This window comes from Meleagris gallopavo, chromosome 6 (genome assembly GCF_905368555.1).
Source record: "Meleagris gallopavo chromosome 6, MGAL_WU_HG_1.1, whole genome shotgun sequence".
NCBI lineage: Eukaryota > Metazoa > Chordata > Aves > Galliformes > Phasianidae > Meleagris > Meleagris gallopavo.
Window position 1 is genome coordinate 23950696 of NC_139409.1, and position 20910 is coordinate 23971605.

General features: G+C 37.8%; 1 protein-coding gene across 2 annotated transcripts in view; it reads right to left on the reverse strand.

Moving 5' to 3' along the window:
- The window catches only part of SLC25A13 (solute carrier family 25 member 13), a 93417-nt gene that overhangs the window by 46317 nt on the left and 26190 nt on the right, over positions 1–20910 (reverse strand). For both annotated transcript variants that reach the window (XM_085227473.1, XM_010712549.4), the window contains exons 4-5: positions 15680–15795; positions 1910–2049 (exon numbers count right to left, since the gene is read on the reverse strand). In XM_085227473.1, the coding sequence (XP_085083599.1) occupies positions 1910–2049; positions 15680–15795 (256 nt within the window). The remainder of the gene's footprint in view (positions 1–1909; positions 2050–15679; positions 15796–20910) is intronic.

Consider the following 20910-nt stretch of genomic DNA (forward strand, 5'->3'; position numbering starts at 1 on the left):
TACATTGTACTTACAAAGCAGTACCTGAAGTGCCTTACAGAACCATGTGGTCCACATTAAGAGTAATGTAAAGAGCATTCATAAATCAGGAATGCAGAGAGGTAATCTGCTATCCACTGTGTTCTCCTGCTGTCTAAGGTGCAAGGTCTAGACATCAGAACAAGGGGACTGACTGACTCATGCACACGCAGAATGTCAGAAAGAAAGGCTGAGTACCAAAGGTTACAGAACTTAAAGGAAGATTTATATATCTCTGTATATTAACACTTCAATTTATACTGAGTCATTTCTGTGTCCAAACTTCACTATAATATAATGCTGCAAAGCAAGAGTCAGTAAGGAAATGTGTTTCAAAGTTTCACAGTTCTAGAAAATTAGTAAACAGACGTACCCAATCTGTGACTGACTGAGCATCCTAACAAATTGTACTGCTAACATACAGCTTTGCTTCAGCAGTTTTCAGACAATTAACTTGCTTGAAAGTCCCTCATGTCTGCACTAGTACTGAGATCAACTTTATAAGCACCTGTGGAACTTTTCCTCAATGCAGCTCACATCTCTATAGGATATCCAGAACTATTAATCTTTCTACCAATCTTATTCTCCATGTTTATGCTCATCCTTCCTCTTTCTGTCATATGGGGAACGTGACCAACAGGTTTGTCTGGCTCAAGAGGACCGCTGTGTTCCAACACAGTGATGCATGTGTGTGTATGAGTTAAGGTTGATTGTAATTCATCAAAATCAAGATATGGATCCAGGGCTCATTATGTATGGAAGGAACACCAAATCATGAGATCACAGGCATTACTTTTTTTTTTTTTTTTTTTTTAAGCAACATATTCACTCTTTTATCCCAAAGAGGTTCTAGTCTACTCTTCTGCCACAGAATTGGTCTACCTCCTAGCTACTTTGGAGTTGCAGCAGTCAATACAAAACTTAAGGAAATACAACTTAATCATGTGATACCTGACGTCCTCTTCATACAAAATTAATTAGGCTCTGTTCTACAAAGTCAATTTGAAACATTTGTCTCAATAGCATTAGCTTAATTATTCCTCATCAAAATGATACCACCTCCTACTGTGAACTAACACACTTGTGTAAACAAGAAAAAAAGAAACCTTGCAGTCTTCAAGCAGTTTCCCATTTTAAAACTCTCCAGTGTAAATACTAATATAGGCATTAAGTATTCAGAAGGAATACAAATAAGAATCTCACGTATTTCACCACTTCAAGAATCACTTTTCCTACTGCAGAGTATTTTTGACAGTAGTGCTGAAATGCAGATAAACTGTTTATTTTTTACTAGCACAATATTTTGCTTTCTCTAACAGATACCACAAAGTGTGAATAGGCAAAAATTCCTTGTAAAAGAAAGATTGTATTTTATTCTTTATACACCACTAGAAAAACTAGGTAGTGTTTCCCTTTCTTAAATTCAAAATAGGTCACAAGGAAACAAGTGTGTAGAAAGGACTTGCAGTAAAACATTATTGGATATCAACAGTGAATTAAATACTAATTTACTAAACATGCTATTTACACATGTAAGTATTTCTCAATATCAGTCTTGCAAGTGGGTCTAAAATGTTCAATGCTGTTATGTATCATACTTTGACTCGTTCAACATAGGAAATTTTCAAAATCTGAAGTACAAGTTTTTGATTTCATGTCTCCATCTATATGACTTTCTGCACGCTGACAATTAATTAAAAAAAAAAGAAAGAAACAGCTGGCAAAAATCAGCTGTTTTACCACTACATTATCCTATTAATCAAGAATATTAAAATCTGGCACTTCAATTGCAAAAGCCCACATGGTCTTTCTTGCAGCTTTCCTATCAGCACAGTATTTTGCAATCTTTGAATCATTTTAATTTTGACAAACTTTATTGTACGAGACCCACCAGTAAAAACTGGGTGAACTCTGGATACGTTAGGTGTCTTTTTCTATCCTTTCCAAAATGCAGCTGTACGAACTCTGAATTCCAGTTAAATGGAATGTGCTGATGAATCGTGGTCTGGCCAAAAACTTGCTTAGCATCCTCTGAGAAGAAAAGGAAAATGTTAATAATAAAATAGCAATAGAGATTACCATACATTTATAACAAGATAAACAATCACAGTATTTTTTAACCTGAAAGTAATACTGTTCATATGAATCAGTAACATATTGCAAAATAAACCTAATTTTCCCTATTAACAAAAATCATAGTAAATGAAAAGTTTTGAAACCTTCATAAATACAATCTCTTGGATAGTCTTATTTGTGGAGTAGCCCAGTATATATGATCAGAAGAGACTCAACTAAATATTTTAAAGTTTCAAAGTGAAGCAAGAAAGGATTAAAAGACAATTTATAAAAAGTTGACCAAAGCTAACCAATATTCTACATAATCTTTTCTAACTGCTAATAACAAATGTTTTGTGTCACAACAATTCAGGCTTTTGTATTATTCTAAGAGTTCTCGACATTCAAACAAAGGAGTTTTCTAAAACACCAGCATTCAAGATCCATTTTTCTGCAGTTACCTTACAGGAATAGTCACGTGTAGGTCAGGGAATGAAGGGACATGGCAGACAGAACACAATCCTATCACAACCTTCAACAAAAAGCACACTTCAACAGTCCCTGCTTTGTTGTGAGGTGCAGGGTGATAAAGTTTGTTAAACTACACCTTAATGCAAGGTTGATAGTTTAGCCTAGCAACCCTAACTGAACTATCAGTTCTTATGGACTTAGCAGATTTTCTGTTAGTACATTGCATTTTTGGTGAACAAATGCTGTTTGAAAGACATCAGTTTATACAATCAGCTATAAGGACAGTATGTTGCTGGAACTGGACTGTACATATTTTAAATCACAAAAACAGCAACAAGATCTGAGGAAGTACCTGTCTTTTAGACAGGTCTCTCCCACAGTGAAGCCCACTTCAATGCAAAAGCAGAAGTCATCTCAGCCAAAAACAAATGGCAAACACATCTCCCAAAGACAAGCTCAAAGTCAGAGGTTCCCAGCTGCTGTATACCTTCCTAATATCTGCATGAGCCCCATAGCAACATCAGCCAGGAGCCAGCTCTCATCTTCTGCTTGCTCCTGCAGGCATGGAGAGCTGGTTCCCAGGAGACACTCCCTACCCACAGATAGGGCCAGGAGGTGCCTTCCCGCTCCCTTCACACTTTGCAGAAGACCAGGAACCCAAACTCTCGGCTCCTGTCTGTCTGTGAACAGGAGAACTGGAAGCCAGTTCCCAGGCGTGACCAGGGCCTGGAGGCAAGGAAAGCAGCAGGCTTTGTGCAGGCCTGCCTGCAGAAGAAGCTGGAAGCTACCTCCTTGGAGCCAGCTCCCCTCAAGGCCTAGGAGCTGTCTTCCAGCTCACCTCAGCACCACAAGCAAAGTGGGAGCCAACTCCTTGGAGCCATGAAGTCTTACCTCCTGCAAAGCATGAGTTCTGGCTCAGTCTATGACAGTCAAGCACAACAGCTCTGCTGACCTGGGGAAACCCAGCCAGGACAAAATTCCCCACTTTCAGCCAAAGAAGCAGGGAAGAAGTGAGAGCCAGGACAGAACGGCTGAGAAACAAGAAGCTGTCAGAAAGTATCTAAGTTAATGAAGGCCAGAGTTGCACAAAAAAAGTGTTTCTGAGGCTGCGAAAGAGGCAAGAGTCCTGCTGCAAAGGCCACACAGACCCAAACTCACTATGGTTGGTACTACCTGCAATGATTGCTTCTTCTAAAGTGAGGAGGCTAGGAATCATGGAGAGAGCATAAATGATACTGCAGACATCTTTGCATCTCAATAAAGTCACCTGTTTCATTTTTAAGAAGAAATCATCCACTGAACCCTGGAATCAGTGGCTAAAGAAAAGTTGTATTTAACCTACAAACAGAAAAACTGACCCTAGTTAACCACAAATTCTTAAAATTCAAATCTTCAGGCCCTAAAATCTGATGAGAATTTTCTCTGAGAAATTTGAGACAGTGCCCCCAGGACAGCATTGTTCATTCATGTCTTCAAGATCCATTACAACAGGCTTGGATCTTGTCAGCCAGCATTCTCCAAACACAAAATTCTACTCTTAAGTCAACTGAGAGGAAAAGTCAATCAGTTCAGAGTGAGGTACCATCCCACTACTGAATGTCTTTTATTTAGGATGCTTCCTACTCACACAGCCTAAAGCATAGATCAGGTGTAGTTTGAGATTACCTTCCCCGCTTTCTGTTGGCCTTTTTCCACTGAGTCTCAAAGAAAGGAGTCTGTATGAAGAAGCCTGTTTTGTCCACAAACAAAAAGAACGTTGTCTCTTCCTCACAGCAACTACTCTGCTTTTCCAGAGGAATGAAGATGTACCCAGGAAAGCTACAGAACCAAAGACATGCCTGTCTCCTGCGCAGCACTCAGATGCTCATCAGCTTCTTCCTTCCCCATCTCCTGAACTTACACAGAACACCAAGACACTGATTCTGTTTGGATTAATTTAGAAACAAATCACCACTTATAAAAGCTAGATTTGGTTGGCCTACAGATTTGTCTTTGATAGAGAAAAGTACCTTATAACTTGATGTGAGATAACAGACAGGAAAACCTTAGTCAATGTAAAGACTTATTCTCAAACTCCTTTTGATGCGACCAGGCTCCTTACAATCTTTACTTGTTAACATACGAAAATTAAAGTGCCCTGTGATTAGAGCCTTATAATTTCATTTGATTAGTTATCACACATAGGCTACGTTTTAAGTACAACATATCTCACACCTTTAGCTGTATGCTTTGTAAACACTCCTTAGTTGAGGCCTACAAGAAAAATTCCAGCTCAAGAAAATCAAATAATAGGAAGTGAAAAAATGGTAATTCCCAGCTAAGAAAAAAATACATATTATTGGCACTACAAATAGCAAAAGGAACTTAAAGCAAAGGAACTTAAAACCTGATAAATCCCAGTGGAGATGAGAATGGAATGACTTTGACAGGCTTTGCAGTGAGTCCTCTTTGTCCACCTGAAACTACACTCTTCCATAAGGTTGAGTGAACCAAGTTCTACAGTCTCTTCCCTCTGTCCCAACTCTGAGCACAAGCACAAAGGTCTGAGCAAAGAGCTATAGGAGAAAGAGCTGACAGAAGCCTCAAATCTCAGATCCTTGGATCTTGCCCTAGCTCCCCACATGGACACTTTTGTCTGCCCGCCCCTCTTGGCAACTCTGACCCACTGACTCTTTACAAGGCATGAACCTACCTTGTCGTTATGGGCTTGTTTGGTGATAGCTGGACTCATGGCTGAGCTTGGCCACTGCCAGCAGATCTGCTTTGCTCTCCTTACTCAGGCAGCATGAGACAGTGCCCCTCAGAGCTGAGGTCTCTGCCTGGGCCTCTCCGCCCTCACATCACCTTCCCTTTATTGAGAGCTCACAACAAGCTGCCCTTGCTGCTCCTTGTAACAACAAAAAAAAAGTATGATGAACTTGTTGAAAAGCATGTGTGCATACAGAGAAGATCATATAAAAAGGCTGCTCTGAAAGTCATGCCTCATATTTTATTACATTGGCCTATGACATCAGAAGCAGATGTTGGTATGGTAGTAGAGGTTGAACCTTCCCACTGATAATCTGCTACATTTTGTTGTTGCACTACAGATGGGAGCAGAGGGGCATGACTGAATACCTCCATGTGGAAAAAATGGCACCCATTGACATTCATCAAAGTTTGCTGAACATTTATGGAGACCAAACAGTGGATGTGAGCACAGTGGTGCATTTCAGCAGTGGTGACAGTGGGTCACCTCTGCTGCAGCAGACTTTTATGATCATGGCTCTTGTTCATCACTAGTGAAAATGCATAGCTAATGGTTGTGACTGTTGAAAAATACTATTTTGTAGCTGAGATTTTGCTCTATCAGATAGTGTTACCAAGTAGTAATATTTTGTATTACCTTCTTATACTGAAATTGTTGATCCAAACATGTAGCATAGAGTTTATTTCTATCATTCCATGGTCTGGAACAAAGATTGGTCTATAAATATCATGTTTTATTTTGGAAAACATAAGAACACAACTGCTCAGCTAAGATGAAAAATAATGATTTCCTTATTGATAGTGTAAGTATTTGACTGAGTTGTCCATCCATACCCATTTACCCAGAAGAGTATAATACTCTGGAGGAACAAGCGTCATAATCACCTCCTTCATCCTGCCACTGCTTTGTCAAGAAAATAGGTTAAAATAGTTTTATACTTGGCATATTGCAAATAGTTTGATTACTACAGATTGCAAAGAAAAGTACTCATCCCTCTAGCATCCCTTTTCAAAAAAAAAAGATCAGGAACAGCTGTCACAGGCACCTTTTTCCACAGGTTTGAAGCCCTGCAATAGCACAGTAGCGCTGTATTTTTCTGCCTCTTAATTCCTTGCAAAACATGGACTACAATCTATTCCATAATTCCAAATTAAAATAAAATTTAAAAAAAGGTTCTTTCCTTCTTAAAATACTACTAGGAACATATCTGGCAGAACTCTCAAGCTGAAGCTGGCACAATAGAAACCGAGCACATAATTTGAAGATAATGGGATTGTATTACATGACTCAAGAAGGATGGAGGGTTAATCTGAAAAAATACAGCAGCTCAGGTCAGTGCAATTTATCTGCACTCTGTCATGTAGTATGGTTCCTGTTTTAAAACAGATTCATTCAGAAGAGTGTAAAACCTTACATTAACACAACCCATCTATTTAGACTAACATCAATTTCACCTGCATTTGAAAAGTGCAGCTATACATACATATTTGCATATAAACAACTTTTTTTGTTGTTTTTAAACACAACTGAGTTCACTTCTTTTGTTAAATTTGTGTTTGTACGCATACAGAATCACAGAACCATAGAATCATTTCAGTTTGAAGGGACTCTTAAAGGTCATCTAGTCCAACTGCCCTATAATGAACAGGGACATCTACATTTAGATCAGGTTGCTCAGAACCCCATCCAGCCTGATCTTGAATGCCTCCAGGGACAGGGCATCCACCATCAATCTGGGCAATCTGTGCCAGTGTTGCACCACCCTTAATGTAAAAAAAAAAAAAAAAAAAAAAAAAAAAAAAAAAAAAAAAAAACATAACCAATCTAAATCTCTCCTCTGTTAGTTTGAAACCATCTCCTGTGTGCTATCACCACAAACCTTGTTAAAGAGTCTTTCTCCTTCCTTCTTACAGCCTCTCTTTAGACACTGAGAGGTAAGTGGTAGCTTATTCTTTTTTAATAGAACTTGTTACTCCAAATTCAGAGAAAATCCCCAAAGACAAAATTAAACTAAAAAAATAAAATGGCAATATTAACTAATTTAGCTATGTTGAGCTACTACAGCTGTGGACTAGTGCTGAACTGTAATGGACAAGATGGGGTTTTGCTGCTTAACATAAGCCAGTGCTGCTTATACGTAACCAAAGCTGTTGTATCAAATTCAATGTGCTTATTTCCATATGGTAAGTGAAATCATTATCTGGACTCATTTCTGTTACCCATGTCATTGAGATGTTAAAAGCACAGGACTTTCAGAATCCAGACTGACTCAACAGCTTTCTTGACACTGGTAGAGGTGACTTTTCTGTAGTTCGTCCAGAAATACCAACTTACTTCAGAGTTCACATGATGTTTCAAACAGCAGTTTAATACACCAACCAAAGTGACAAAAGAAAACTCCTGGCTTGGAGAAATTATCCTAAGAGAGCATAGAAGTTATTACACTTTACACTCCAGGAGAGACATAAGAGATCTATTTCTTTAACAGCTATTTTGCTTAGATAGATGGTATTAAAAAAAATCACTTTCTTGCAAAGCATTAACATACATTTTCCCCCACTTAAATACTTCAATTTCAAATGCACCACAAAATGTACTCCCACAACAGTACTGTATTAGTATAAAACTATTTTAGTTCAATTAAAATGTCTAACTATCTACCCCCAAACCTACCTAAACTGTAATTTTCACTTCGAGCACTTCCAACATGTTCTCAGTTTTGTTTTCTTTTATCAGCTTATCAAATCAGGTCCTGCATTCCAAATGTTAGAAAAAAATAGTAATTAACTGCTAGGTAACAGCAGATTTTCCAATTTTGAGAAGTGAAGTACACACACTATGAAAGTATGTGTACTTTGCATTCTGAAATTTCGTATTAAAATTTGTAATAACAAAGTACCTTTCCAGCTCTTAGGGCCTGCCTGAGTTTTTGCATTCTAATTTATAATTTTAGGGCACTTTCAAAAGGAGGTGGAAAATAAATAAATAAAATCAAGCTTAAAATAGTACACTTACGCTGCCACAGCTTAAATATATTCTGGTGTGGGAGCTTCTGGTTCCTCTCCAAATGCTGCCTAGCAATCACGTTGGGTTTTTTTTTTCCTCTACAGCCTATACAGATGTGTGAAAGATGGCTAACCCTCAGCTTACTGTTAACCAAAGAGTGACCTCATACAGTTGAGATTTACTCTCACACTGGCTTTTTCCCACCTTTTCCACACCTACTTTTTTCTTTTTAAGTAACATGAAATAGCGTCAGAAAGCACGATGTTTTAGTCATTTGAGCATATATGAATTATCCCACCAACTGGAAGTGCTCTCTGTTACCTCTGTCTTTTAAAATTGAAGCCATTATAGTCAATTGTGCAAATCTACAGTTAGCCTTTCATAAAAAGTGGATTTTTGACCCACTGAACTGGAACAGTTTCTGAGGAGTTCTCTTGTTTCTGAGAAGATACCATACAATCCATGCATGTCAATCTGATACTGATGTGCTACTGCATTCAGAAAACGCTCCTCATAAGCAATTTTAAAAGTTCTGAAAAATCATGGTTGTTTTGGTAGTTTTTATTTTTTTGGAATGCAAGTTTGTCATTTAAAGAAGTGCAATAAAACTCCACACATATCAAAAAGTGGTTACCTTCACAGTGATTTATCACCTCCAGGTAACAACAGATTGACATCCGGAGCAAATAATGGAAAGCAAAAGCTTACAACGGATCCAAGGATTCTCTCATAAAATGAATTGGTTGACTCAGCAAATCTCCAGGTAGAAAGGATACTGTGCTATGACAGCATCTACTGGAGTGCGAGCACCCTTAGAGACATCCACAGCAAGGAAGAAGAGCTGGAGGATGAAGTCCTTACTAAAGACTCAGATGAGAAACACACACTTTGCGTGGTTTGAAGAAGCAACAAAGGCTTTATAGCACATGTGCATATGGATGAGATTAAAAACAGTATTAGTAACCAAATGTCATTCAGATGTATCAGGCAGACTTTAAAGATGACAAAAAGCAACCCAACAAACAAGAAAATAAACCAGAAAAATTCAATGCCTGGTACAATTCTAATACAATTTTCAGCATCACTGTCTTTTAGAAGAGACATACTAACTACTGAAAAAAATGAACGGGTTATGATTTTGTTGCCCTACCCAAACTTTTCAACAAGGGCAGAGCAATATTACAGATTAAATGTACTTTAATGAAAATATTATCATAGAGAACACACTGCTATCTTTGTGATTTTTCCCCAGTCAAGAGATCCATTACAAACTTCAGGTTTCAGCACTCTGCTCAATATGTGCTGAGTTTTTTATTTGTCCTCATAGCTATCCCTGTTCCAACTGTTTACACACAAAACCTCAAAAACTATCAAAACACCTCTTCATGACATAGATATACATATATTTTCCAATTCAGCTTGGCTGAGATTTTTGACTGAGGTGAGCACATCTATTGCCTCTGCTAGATACTGCAAATATCCAAAAAAGAGGCTCTTTTCAAGAGTACCATTACTCTCAGCAGTTAAGATTCCGGATCCAAGCGTGTCTGCTTCTTCTGTCCTCCTTGGATGTCAAGGAGAAGTAACATGAATTTATACACAGATTATTACATATTTGGCTTACAGAAAAGTGTTTTTAAAATTTTTTCAAGATGCAAACCATTAAAAATATTTCTGCTGGAGCTGTGGACATCCATAATTTCAACTCATTGGCAACAACATTACATTTCTTTGTTACCTTTCTTGGCATCCTTAGAAGTGAGTGACAAACTGCCAGAGCCTAAAGACCACAGGCTGGGAAAGCACTAGGCCCAGGAGGGCATAAAAACTAAACTTACTCCCTTTTGCCCTGAATAATAATAATTTAAAAAAGAAAACACAGATCACTTCTACTAAGGTAAATATAATATACTGAATAACTCTACAATAAAATACCATTTTATCTTCTCTATGAATCACAATCAACAGGACAGTTGGGGATTAATACACACAATGTACAAAGGCTGAAGGAATGGGGTTTTCTAAGCCTGATGGAGGACAGGCTAAGGGAGGACCTCTTCTGTTTCTGAGAAGATACCATACAATCCATGCTCATCAATCTGACACTGGTGTGTTACTGCATTCAGAAAACACTCCTCATAAGCAATAACTGTCCACAACTACATGAGATGAGGGTTTAGGGAAGGCCAAAAAGCAACAGAAGCAAGCTGGAGCATGGACGCTCCCAACTAGGCATCACAAACTCTTTTTTCAACCATCATGATGGTCAAACACTGGACGACACTGGCTCATAGAAGCTGCAGGGTCTCTATTCTCAGAGATATTTAAAACCTCCATTGGACACAGCCATCAAAGCAAGCTGGTCTTGCTGGCCCTACAGAGAACTGTCACTTTCAACCTGAACTAGCTAGTGATTCTGTGACCATCCCTTGTTTTTTGCAAATGAGATATGCTCAGGCTTCAATCAGCTATCTGTCAGTAGGCTATTTGAATTGAAAAAGACAAAATGAAAACAAGAAAGATCAAACCAAAACACAAAATACCAGTTCTAGGTGACTTAAAAAACTCAGTTGTATCCCCTAGACCAATGAAACACTAATGCATGAAAAGATGGAGCTTCCCCTAACATTTAAAAAGAGAGGTTCACTTTGTAATATACTTTGTTTAACTTAAGATGCCTTTATGGAAGTCTGCCTAGTTACGTAACACATTAGGTAAAAGAAAACAAAAAAAGAGAAACCTGCGAAGTTGACATAAGTTTAGAAACTAAATTCTATGAAAATAGTATTAAGTAGAATTCAAAAGTTGCTCAGAAGAAGAATACATATACTTGCAAATCTTCCTTAAATACTCTTTTTAAAAACAAACATATCTGTGCAGTAGAAACAACAAAAGATATTAGAGACTAAACACAATTTACACCTGTAACACTGCAGTAGGTAACACTGCTGCTGGGATCATCATATGTTGGCAACCATCAGTTATAAACCAACAGATGTTTCCTTGTGTAAACTAGCACATCATGAGCTACAAAATGTTTCAAACTAATTTGAACCAGCAACAGAAACATCACTGAGGATAATTGAATATTGCCATTCATCAAATGATCAAATTTAGAGCCTCAGCAATTTACGCTGGTAGTTCAGATTTCACTTTTCTTTGCTTTACATGGTTTTGAGTGTACTGGGCTGGACACTGGCAAGCCAGATATTGCATAAGCAACTATAAATCCCATATGAAGAGCCAGGTCATATCAAGCAAAGCATAAATAATCCTTTGTAACAAGAGCAAGCAGGTTCACAAAATCTGAACCTAATCCTAGTTAGGAAAACAACCATTAGACTCCTGTAATAATTCTTAACATGTTGAAAGAGTGTCAGAGCATTATTACAGAGCAAAAGCTCTGAAGATCATCAGAAGAGCTGTATACATAAACCTCAGTTAGGAGATACATGTTTTTAGAGTTTACAAACAAGCGTTAAGGCAATTCAAGTAACATATGCAAACAGGAGTGCTTAGTAAGATGTATCACTAATTTATTCGTTCCTCTAAGAAATGTGTACTGCTATAATTAATAACAGAAGCAGAGATGCACAATAGCTGCTGTCTACACGTTAATAGAGTTCTGTTACGGGACAAAAACAGATACATTGCTCAGGTCCACAGCTGTTAAGACAAACAAGCAACAATTTAGAGTTTGGGATCTCTATTTCCTCTTTTTTTGCTGTTTGGGGTGTTTTCTGTTGTTTTTTCCTTTTCAATGAAAAGACCAACTTGTTTTAAGGCATATTTGTATTTCCCAAAGCAGCACCGCGCAGCATCCATTTTGAAACAGCTTCAGTTTGAATTAGAAAACTTCAGAAAAATAAATAAATAAATTGGAAAACCACACACTATACCACAGCTGCATTTCAAAAATTATGAGAGAGTAAGAATTTTCGCTTGCTGGGAAAATTTACTTCAAAACAAATCAATGAAAATCTTTAACACTGGGTTCCATGCTGGTTGTCAGCACAGTGTCAGGCAATCACTTTTGTTTTTCTACCTTTCCTTTCTCTATGAGAAAAACCAATGTGGACAATGTTCCTTTTGCCATTCGTTAGGGCTGTGAAAGCCTGTGTATGAGAAAGTAAGTTCCAGTCCACAGATATCACTTCTGTATTACTCACTGCTCAGAATTGTTACCTGTCATCATTTCATTTATCTATTCAAAATTAAAGATGAAGGTTAAGACAACTTAGTTTTTAAACACTGACATTTTTACCCAAGCTTCTCATGTTTTTTTTAAATACCATCTAGTAAAGCATTTCAAAGGGCTCTCCTTCTTTAATGAGGCATTAAAATACAGTCATACGACAAAAAAGCAACTCTACTAAGTCTCTTAAACCCCTGGACTTATATTATCAGCTTTTATGTGCCTGTCAACACTCAACAGTAAGAAGCAATGGTTTGCTCTTTGCCTCGAATTTAAAAGCCAGCTAAACTTCCTCCCACTTTCCTGCTGAGAGCTTTAACTCCTTGCAAACTCTCAAAGCTTTGACACTTCAGCAGCAGATAAATCTACAATATGATGCAACAGCCAGGTGTAGACTGAGTCAGCCACTGGCTACTAATTTACTCCTGACCGTTTCATTCATCTCGCTGAAGTAATAAACTAGAAATACTTTCCAGCCCGCCCCACTTCTACCACATATACACACTGCTTGCAGATCAGACCTCTTAAATAGATGCCAGCTCTGTCAAAAGAACTATATACAGTTAACTTGTAAGTTGAAAGAACTGAAACATTTGAAATTGTACAGATGTCAACATGTGGCTAGAATGCAAAGGAATTTCCAACTCAGAAGCTAAAGCAAGAATATAGTATTTTTCAATAAGAGTACAATATATTAAATGGTAAAACTTCTTTACTCAGAACGTTTCCCTAAATATCTACAGCCTGAATGTGGCAGTCAGTATAAAAGATCATTGATGCAAAGCCCATTATTAATTTGTTTTACAAAGGTATCAAGCTAAGCGCACCTGTGAAAGAATACGAATTGGATGACTTGCCTAAGTGAAATTCACAGCCGGAAAGCCCTGCATTCCATCCAGTATAAGCTAAAATATTTACACCGTTTTCTCAGTACACAGAAAAACAGTGACTGCAAAGATAAGCCATGCTGTTTCTTTACAACAGTAAAATGAGATGCGCGCTAAGAATGGGATCCTTGAGATACTATACATAACAGAAGCAGTGAAAAACGATCCTCTCCCTTTTCTCCTTTTCCTTTCACACTGTAATTCCACAGTACATAAAACCCCTATTTAAGTCTCCTAACCTTGATAAGGACTTGATCCTACTCTCATTCAAGTTAATGGAAAAAGATCTCATAATTAACCTCAAAGGTGCATGGCTGAGGAACTGAGCAGCAAAGTTAAAGGGCAGTATTGTAATTTTCAGTTGTGAAAGTGTTAGCTTTTTTCATAATAGTGAGGAAAACAAAACAACTTCTTCCTCTTCTTCCTTACAATAGAAAACATACACTAGCTTTATCTAAAGGTCAATTGGTATTGCTGAGAACGAACAACATTGAGACAGCTCTTACATCCTTCTTCTAGGGGGAAGCTACCCGATACTACGCAGAAGTTACAGATACTTTTTATGATTTCACAGTGGGAGAGGACGGAATTAAAAAAAAAAAAAAAGATATCTGAGGCTCTGCCAATGTTGGCATGCTTTCTTTTTCAAATACCTTAAATACAGCCTGGCATAAAAGTTTCTGTCATCACTAAAAAGACTTCAATGAGTTTCAAATGCCAAACAAATCCCTTGACTCACTGTGCCTAACCCCAAGGGAAGCATTTACCAGCAGGAAAAATATGAAGAAGAATGCCAAAAGTTAAAAAGTTAAGTTGGACTGATTCAGCATTCAGATCAAACAACTACAGTTCTTCTTAGATTATTAACAAGTGCTCCGAGCAACTGGGGGCTCTGACACAGACAAGAACCTGCACATCACAGGCATTCCAGGAACACTGGTTTGTCTGCACTGGAACAAAACCATTACTAAATATGTGGACCCTCCTGATTTAAAAGCATGCTGTTTCTCGTCTCTCTGTTCATACACATGAATAATACTGTTAGGCACAAAATACTTCCTTCATCAAGGTTAGAAACAGCAGAATTCTTTTTCTGAAATTCTTTCAAATCCTTTAGCACTCACAGTCATGTTTTTAAGAGCTGTTCTAACAAGCAGTATTGCACACAGAACACACATCTTCAACTAACTCAACAGAAAATCAAAATAATGAAAAATCAAAACAGATACGAGAAAAGACATCAAGTCTTTTCAGTGGCCACAACTTGAAATGTAGATTTTTGGAGATGGTAGAAGAAAGAAAATGATGCTTCAAGGAACAGTAGTAGATCTTATCAGTTTAAATGATCTGAGAATATGCAATTGTTTTTTTCTTCTTTTTTTTTTTTTTTAACTAGGTATATGTGGGGCAATACCAACAAAAGACAAAGGGCACGTGAACCATACACGGGAAGATGGGAAAGACAAGAGTCATCATCATCCAGTTACCTTTTATTTCAAGCCGTTTAATAAACAATTGAACAAACGTACGGCAGATGGATAACTCTGTACAAATGTAACAGATAAGAAGTAGAAATTTTATCCCACATAAGAATTTAGGGTCAAAAAAGTCTTCCATACTTTCTGAAGAGCAGTTCAATGCCTGAAGTTATTTAAGAACACTATTTTCTGAATCTTTCTTCCAGACGTCACCATCCTTCCCCCTAGGCAGGTGGCAGATACTTCTGCAGATATCAGAAACTGTCTCTATGGTGTCTAAAATAAACAGCCTCTTAATCATGTTTTAAACTGTCCTAAGTATGTCACATTGTCTGTGCAAATACTACACCCCCAATGCATAGCTGAGTTTCCTGTGGGATAGCAATGCATTTATTACTGAAAAGTCTCACAGACGAAAGTTTTAAGCCTTAAGAGGAAGACAGCTTGCAACATAGCCAATTTAAACAAAAAATAATTCACAGTAATTTCAGACTCAACATTCACCCATGTCCTCTGGCAACTTCTTTGTGGTTTTACAATCATTTCCTATAGCCACCTCTCACTGTTGTTCTGAAGACATGCACAAGCATGCTGGGGAAAAGAAGTGACCAGTTCTCTAGAGAAAATCATGAAGAAGACCACGACCTTGACTTCCTATTGTACACATGGACGTGATTTATAGAAATTCAGCCAGAATCCTACTTGGCACGAGTATAGTTCTATTACCAATTGCTGTGTTTCCTATGGTAACAGAAGGTTAAATAGTTTGACATAAGTAGAGATTTCTAAATTGAGAGTGCACATTTAAGACCATTCTTACCAAAAGTAACTTCTCCTTTGCCAGTCTTGTCAAATAGCTGAAAGGCTACTATGAACAATGCATCTGGAGCACACAGGACTGATTCAAATGCCACAAACTCTTGGAAGGATATCAACCTAAAGGAGGAAGAAAAAAGCAAGAGCTATGAAACAACTTGCTTGCAGAGACGTGAAATGCAACATAACATAGATTACGCAAAAGAATTAAGATCACAATGACAATACATAGAAATTGTTATCAACAAGGATTAAAACTTGTCCTAAAATACCCCAACACCAACACTATTAGCAGCCCTTTACATTACTAGATAGAAACAAATTGGTCAACAGGCAACTTCTGTGCTTTGCAAGTCACAACAGAACAAAAATAAGCCCAGTGCTCCATGTGGCAATGGGCCACAGCCTTCATGTCCAACTGAACTGCCCTCCTGGGAGTCCACCACATTTCATGGGCAAGATTTGAACAACCTCCCTTCAGATTCAGTGCTTCAGGCTTTCCAAAAGCAAATCCATTCAAGACCTACATACTGCCACTCACTTCTCAAGGAGCTGATCTGAATACGTTGTTAACTAACTTATTAGTCACCTCTCACAGCCCTCAAGTACTGCAAGTTGAGTCACAGATCTTCAAGCAGCAGTCTGCACATTCTTCCTCTGCCCAAGAGCACTTTATTCAAATTCATCATCATAGCCAGGTTCCCAATAAGCAAGTGCACTAGCAGAGCAGATAAAAGCAGAGGTGCCTTTCCTTAAGATAGTTAATAACTAGAAATATATAATTAGACAACTTGGCATTGTTTCCAGCAGTAGACTTGATACAGCAAAGGCCTTGAGCAGTTTCAATTTCTCCGGGTTACACCCAGGAGTTTAAATGGAGCTCAAACTCCTTTTCTTAAAGGGACAAAGGCTAACCATCCTCCTGCTTTGCTACTTTTTTAATGATTAGGTTGCGCAGTTTAAAACCATCTTCAAATGTGTGGCTGCAGGACCTGCTGGCAGTCTGAGATGTTGAAGGTTGCCCTCTCTTTGTGCAATTCTATGGCAGCATAGTAAGTGTGTAGCTTTCATGGCTTCACATGGCTGCATCCTGGGGATGAAGACTTATTTCTGAGATGCACAGAATTCCACATAACAAATGATGAGAAATACACATAAGAAAAAAACCAAAATTTTTACTATTATTCTTTGGAAACTAACCGTAGCATTGTGACTTCTACTCAAAATGATACTGCAGCTGGTTCAATGAGAACTTCCACTCAGTATGCAATAACAGGGAAGAACGAAGTGTTTGAAGAGGCTGGAAAAGACATCCATCCCACTGAGTCATCCTGACCCATGACTCTACTGCAATTTCCAGCCACCCTGTCTTAAGGGAATTATTTTTTTTATGTCACAGTGAAGTATGCTTTCTGTCAGCAGCCAAATATCCACAGGGTAACAAAAGCTGATTTCCACAAAGAACAGGAAAATATAAAAAGATGAGTACTACCAAATAGGTACTATCAAAAAAACATGATTAAGAAAAGGTCAAAAAAAGCTGTTCTACTTTACCTCCCTCAACATACACACACTAAACAGAAGTGAAAGAAACAGAGTCAGAAATATTCTAACAGATAATTAACTTTGGGAAGTTGCCACCATAGATCATTATGCAGTAAGGAAAATAATGAAGAAGAAACCTCCTCAGGCTTTCTTAATATTAAATTCACAACTGATGATGACAGCAAACATATAAGCATGCCTTAAATTTTATCGGCAAAGAAGCCAATGACTTGCTACATAAGTTGCACGTCATCACACAGGCAGGTTGCTAAGTCATGCAGACAATCTTCAAATGGCAGAAAACTTCCACCTCCCCTAGAGCCAAAGGGATTGAAAAAAAAAAAAAAAAGAAGGAAAAAAAAAGAAGCAATTTTTCATTCAAATTTAATCCTATACATCACAACCTACACATTTTTGCATTTACACACATTTGCTGCTACTATTAAACTTGGAGGTTATAAAAGCTCTTTATTATCCATTATTATTTGTTACATACCTGACAACTTCCACAACAGTAAATAGATACAAAGAACTGAGTGCTTCTAGCCCAAAGATTATGAACAAAATAGCAGGCAACAAGACTCTAGAAAAGGATTGTTTAGAATTTAAAGTACCTGCCAACATCGATTTGATAAAGCTGCTTTCTGTGTGAAACAACAACCAACGTATGTCCTTACTAACAGACCCCAGCATATACAGTGATCACAACACTGAAATACAGCACCTTTCCCAGCAGAATCCCAACAGAGCGTATTCTATGCTGTTACACCTGGAACTGATTAAGACTTCGAGCATTAACACAGCTACAAGGTTTTATACTGGTAGAAGCATTCTTTGTCAGCTCTTGCAAGTAATAAGCCCCCTCTAATAAGTCAGGAAGAGATGATGAAAATAACCCCATATTCATTTTTTAAGAGCAATTATTCATAGCCCTAGGAAGATTAAAAGTGTACAAATTGCGTGGTTCTTGCCCGACTATTAAGGAAGAGACATTAATATCTGCTGCGCCAGCTGAATTCAAATTAACCCAATTTTTACGTGTTAATTAAACCAGCTATTTTCTTCTTATTGTATTTTTGCTCTGTAAGTAGACTAGCCTGCTAGTGATTCCCAACAGATCTATTCTAACAACAATGACGTATTCATTTACTTCTATTATGACCATACAATACAGTAACTGAGCAGTAATTTTTCACAGTCAATTTCATGTGTGATTCTTAATGCTTAAAGATGCTGAAATAATGTGTACTACATAGCCATATGCTCACTTCTCTATACTGCACAAGGGTAGTTGCCTGGGTAACACATTTTCTCTCTGGTTTAGCATCACCCTTTTGGGTTTAGCATAACCCTTCACTGAATATCATTAGGTGTCATTAAACAGCACATATTAACACGGACTTCAATATACTACTTAAGAGTTATTTTATCTACATAAACAAGTGCTCATTTATGTTACAAAAGCAGAGAAAAGCCTAGTAATTTTAACAGGGCAAAGAGAGGAAGCCACAAAATGTTTCCCAAATTTTTACTTCAGCATTGAAGATATCCTACCCAGCCCGTCAAGTCTTTCTTCACCTTCATGCTCTCATTAACAGTGCCAAGATTGCACTGTTTACTCAGGAAGACTGAAACACCGATGTTTTAGAACTTATCCACACATAAGAGCAACATGCCAAACATAACAGACATGTTTGGTGCGACATCACTGCTATATACTACTCTCTCCTTTCTCCCAACCTTGTTTTGGTGCTCATGCCCACAGTATCTGGACATCACACAGATGTAATGCATTTCTACCAGAGAAAGTCCATATGCAGCCATACAAAGAAAAAAAAAAACCAAAAACATTACCTGCTGCTCTAATACATACAAATGCAGTGATGAGGAGATTTCTTCAGAATCAATGCATATATTTCTACTGCATCAGCAATGCGAACATGATAACATAATAGGACACAAATTGAAGCTACATCTATTATTTTATGCTGCAACCTAGGTAAACTAAGTACAGTGTAAATCGGTGCATTAGGGGATAAATTTATATCCAATAATAATGGAAAATGCTGGTATTTCCAAGTGTTACTTTTGAATAGTTTGTCCTTTCTAAAAACAAAGCACAGAGTATTTCTCAGTAAAGTGTTAGTACAGTCCAAACAGTGATAAGGAGTAAATACTTATTTTGTTAGACAGATGTTTAGAAGTACAACAAAAGATAGAAAAACAATACATACAGTAGGCAAGATGGAAAATGGCTCTTCTGATGCTGATAGGCCTTGATAAAGCCACAGTATTTCAGGTAACTTGATAGCCCGGATGAATCTTAATTAAGCTTTTTTTTTTTTTTTTTTTTTTTTTTTTTTTTAAGTAGGAATGAGAAACTTAAGACTATGAACCAGTCAAGGCTCTTAAATCTGCTTCATACAACCTATAGCTACATGATAAATGGCTCTTTAAAAATCTGTGTGATTACTGACCCACTGCTTTGAAATGCTTCTCTGGCCATCAACAAGAAAAGCACTTCCTTTCCTTAAGGAAAACCTTAAAAGACACCCCAGTAAAAGGCAAGAAGATAAGCCCACCTCCAAATATTTCTGCACCCTTAGATGGAGACAAAACTTGCTCCCATGGCAACAGATATTCACAGAATGTCAGAGTCTTCCTTTACAGGTCTTACATCTTTGTCACACCAACAGCAATTTCTGTGAAACTCTTAATTTTTGCCAGTGCAGGAATTGTGCTGGAGCTACACAAGAGATTTTTGTCCATGGCAACCACAGTGAGACTGCATGTAAAAAAATCTGCACATTCTCTGCTTGCAATGTTCTCATTCTAGTTCAAGTCTCTGCAAAAACAAAACAAAACAAAAAAACAAACACAAGAAGCAAATACCAATCTGGTGCCCACTTCATCTACCTACTCTGTTCTACTCCAATGCCACAAAATTTACAGTACCTGTTAGCTGCTAATAATATGCTAAGTATAAGAAATGTTCATTTCCATGTCCAGAGTTCACGCTATGGATTTCTTCAATTCTTCAAGGGGCTAAGCAACCCCCTGCACATCTATTACTTTGCTAATGAGTCAGTAGCTCTCATGCTGTCTGCCTGTCACCTTTATCAGTTCCAGATTTCAGTATTTCTCACTGACTACACTTGGTATCTATACATTACATCTCCGCAGAACTAAAAGAAATTAAAAAGCATTTTAGATACGTAGGTAGGAACAACCCTGGTGATTCTGGGCTCAGATTTTGCTGGTGGTTGCATTCACTAATCTGAAGAACAGATACTTCTTCAGAACAGAAGCAAAGATCCGATTTCTAGAAGCACATATGTTCACACAGCAGTAGAACAAAATTCACTTGCCACTGCTTTTGCAAGTCTCCTTTTTTTCTACCAAGAATAGACACAGATTATTGAGCAGACTTTCATGACCTTAATATCATCACTAAAACACTGACAAGCCTAGTAAAATGAGAACAAAGAAAAGCAGTTTTTCACTCTGCTTTAAAACCAGAACCTCTGGACTGCCAAGCTGGAAAGCATTCAACAAGGGAAGACCACCAGGTCTTGTTGCCGTTCTGAGGGGATTTCATTCCAGCAATAAGAAACAAGTGCCCCTGCTTCAGATGATCACTCTAAGAATTACTTCATGTGCCGCCAGCAAAAGGTACAAATGCCTGATCAC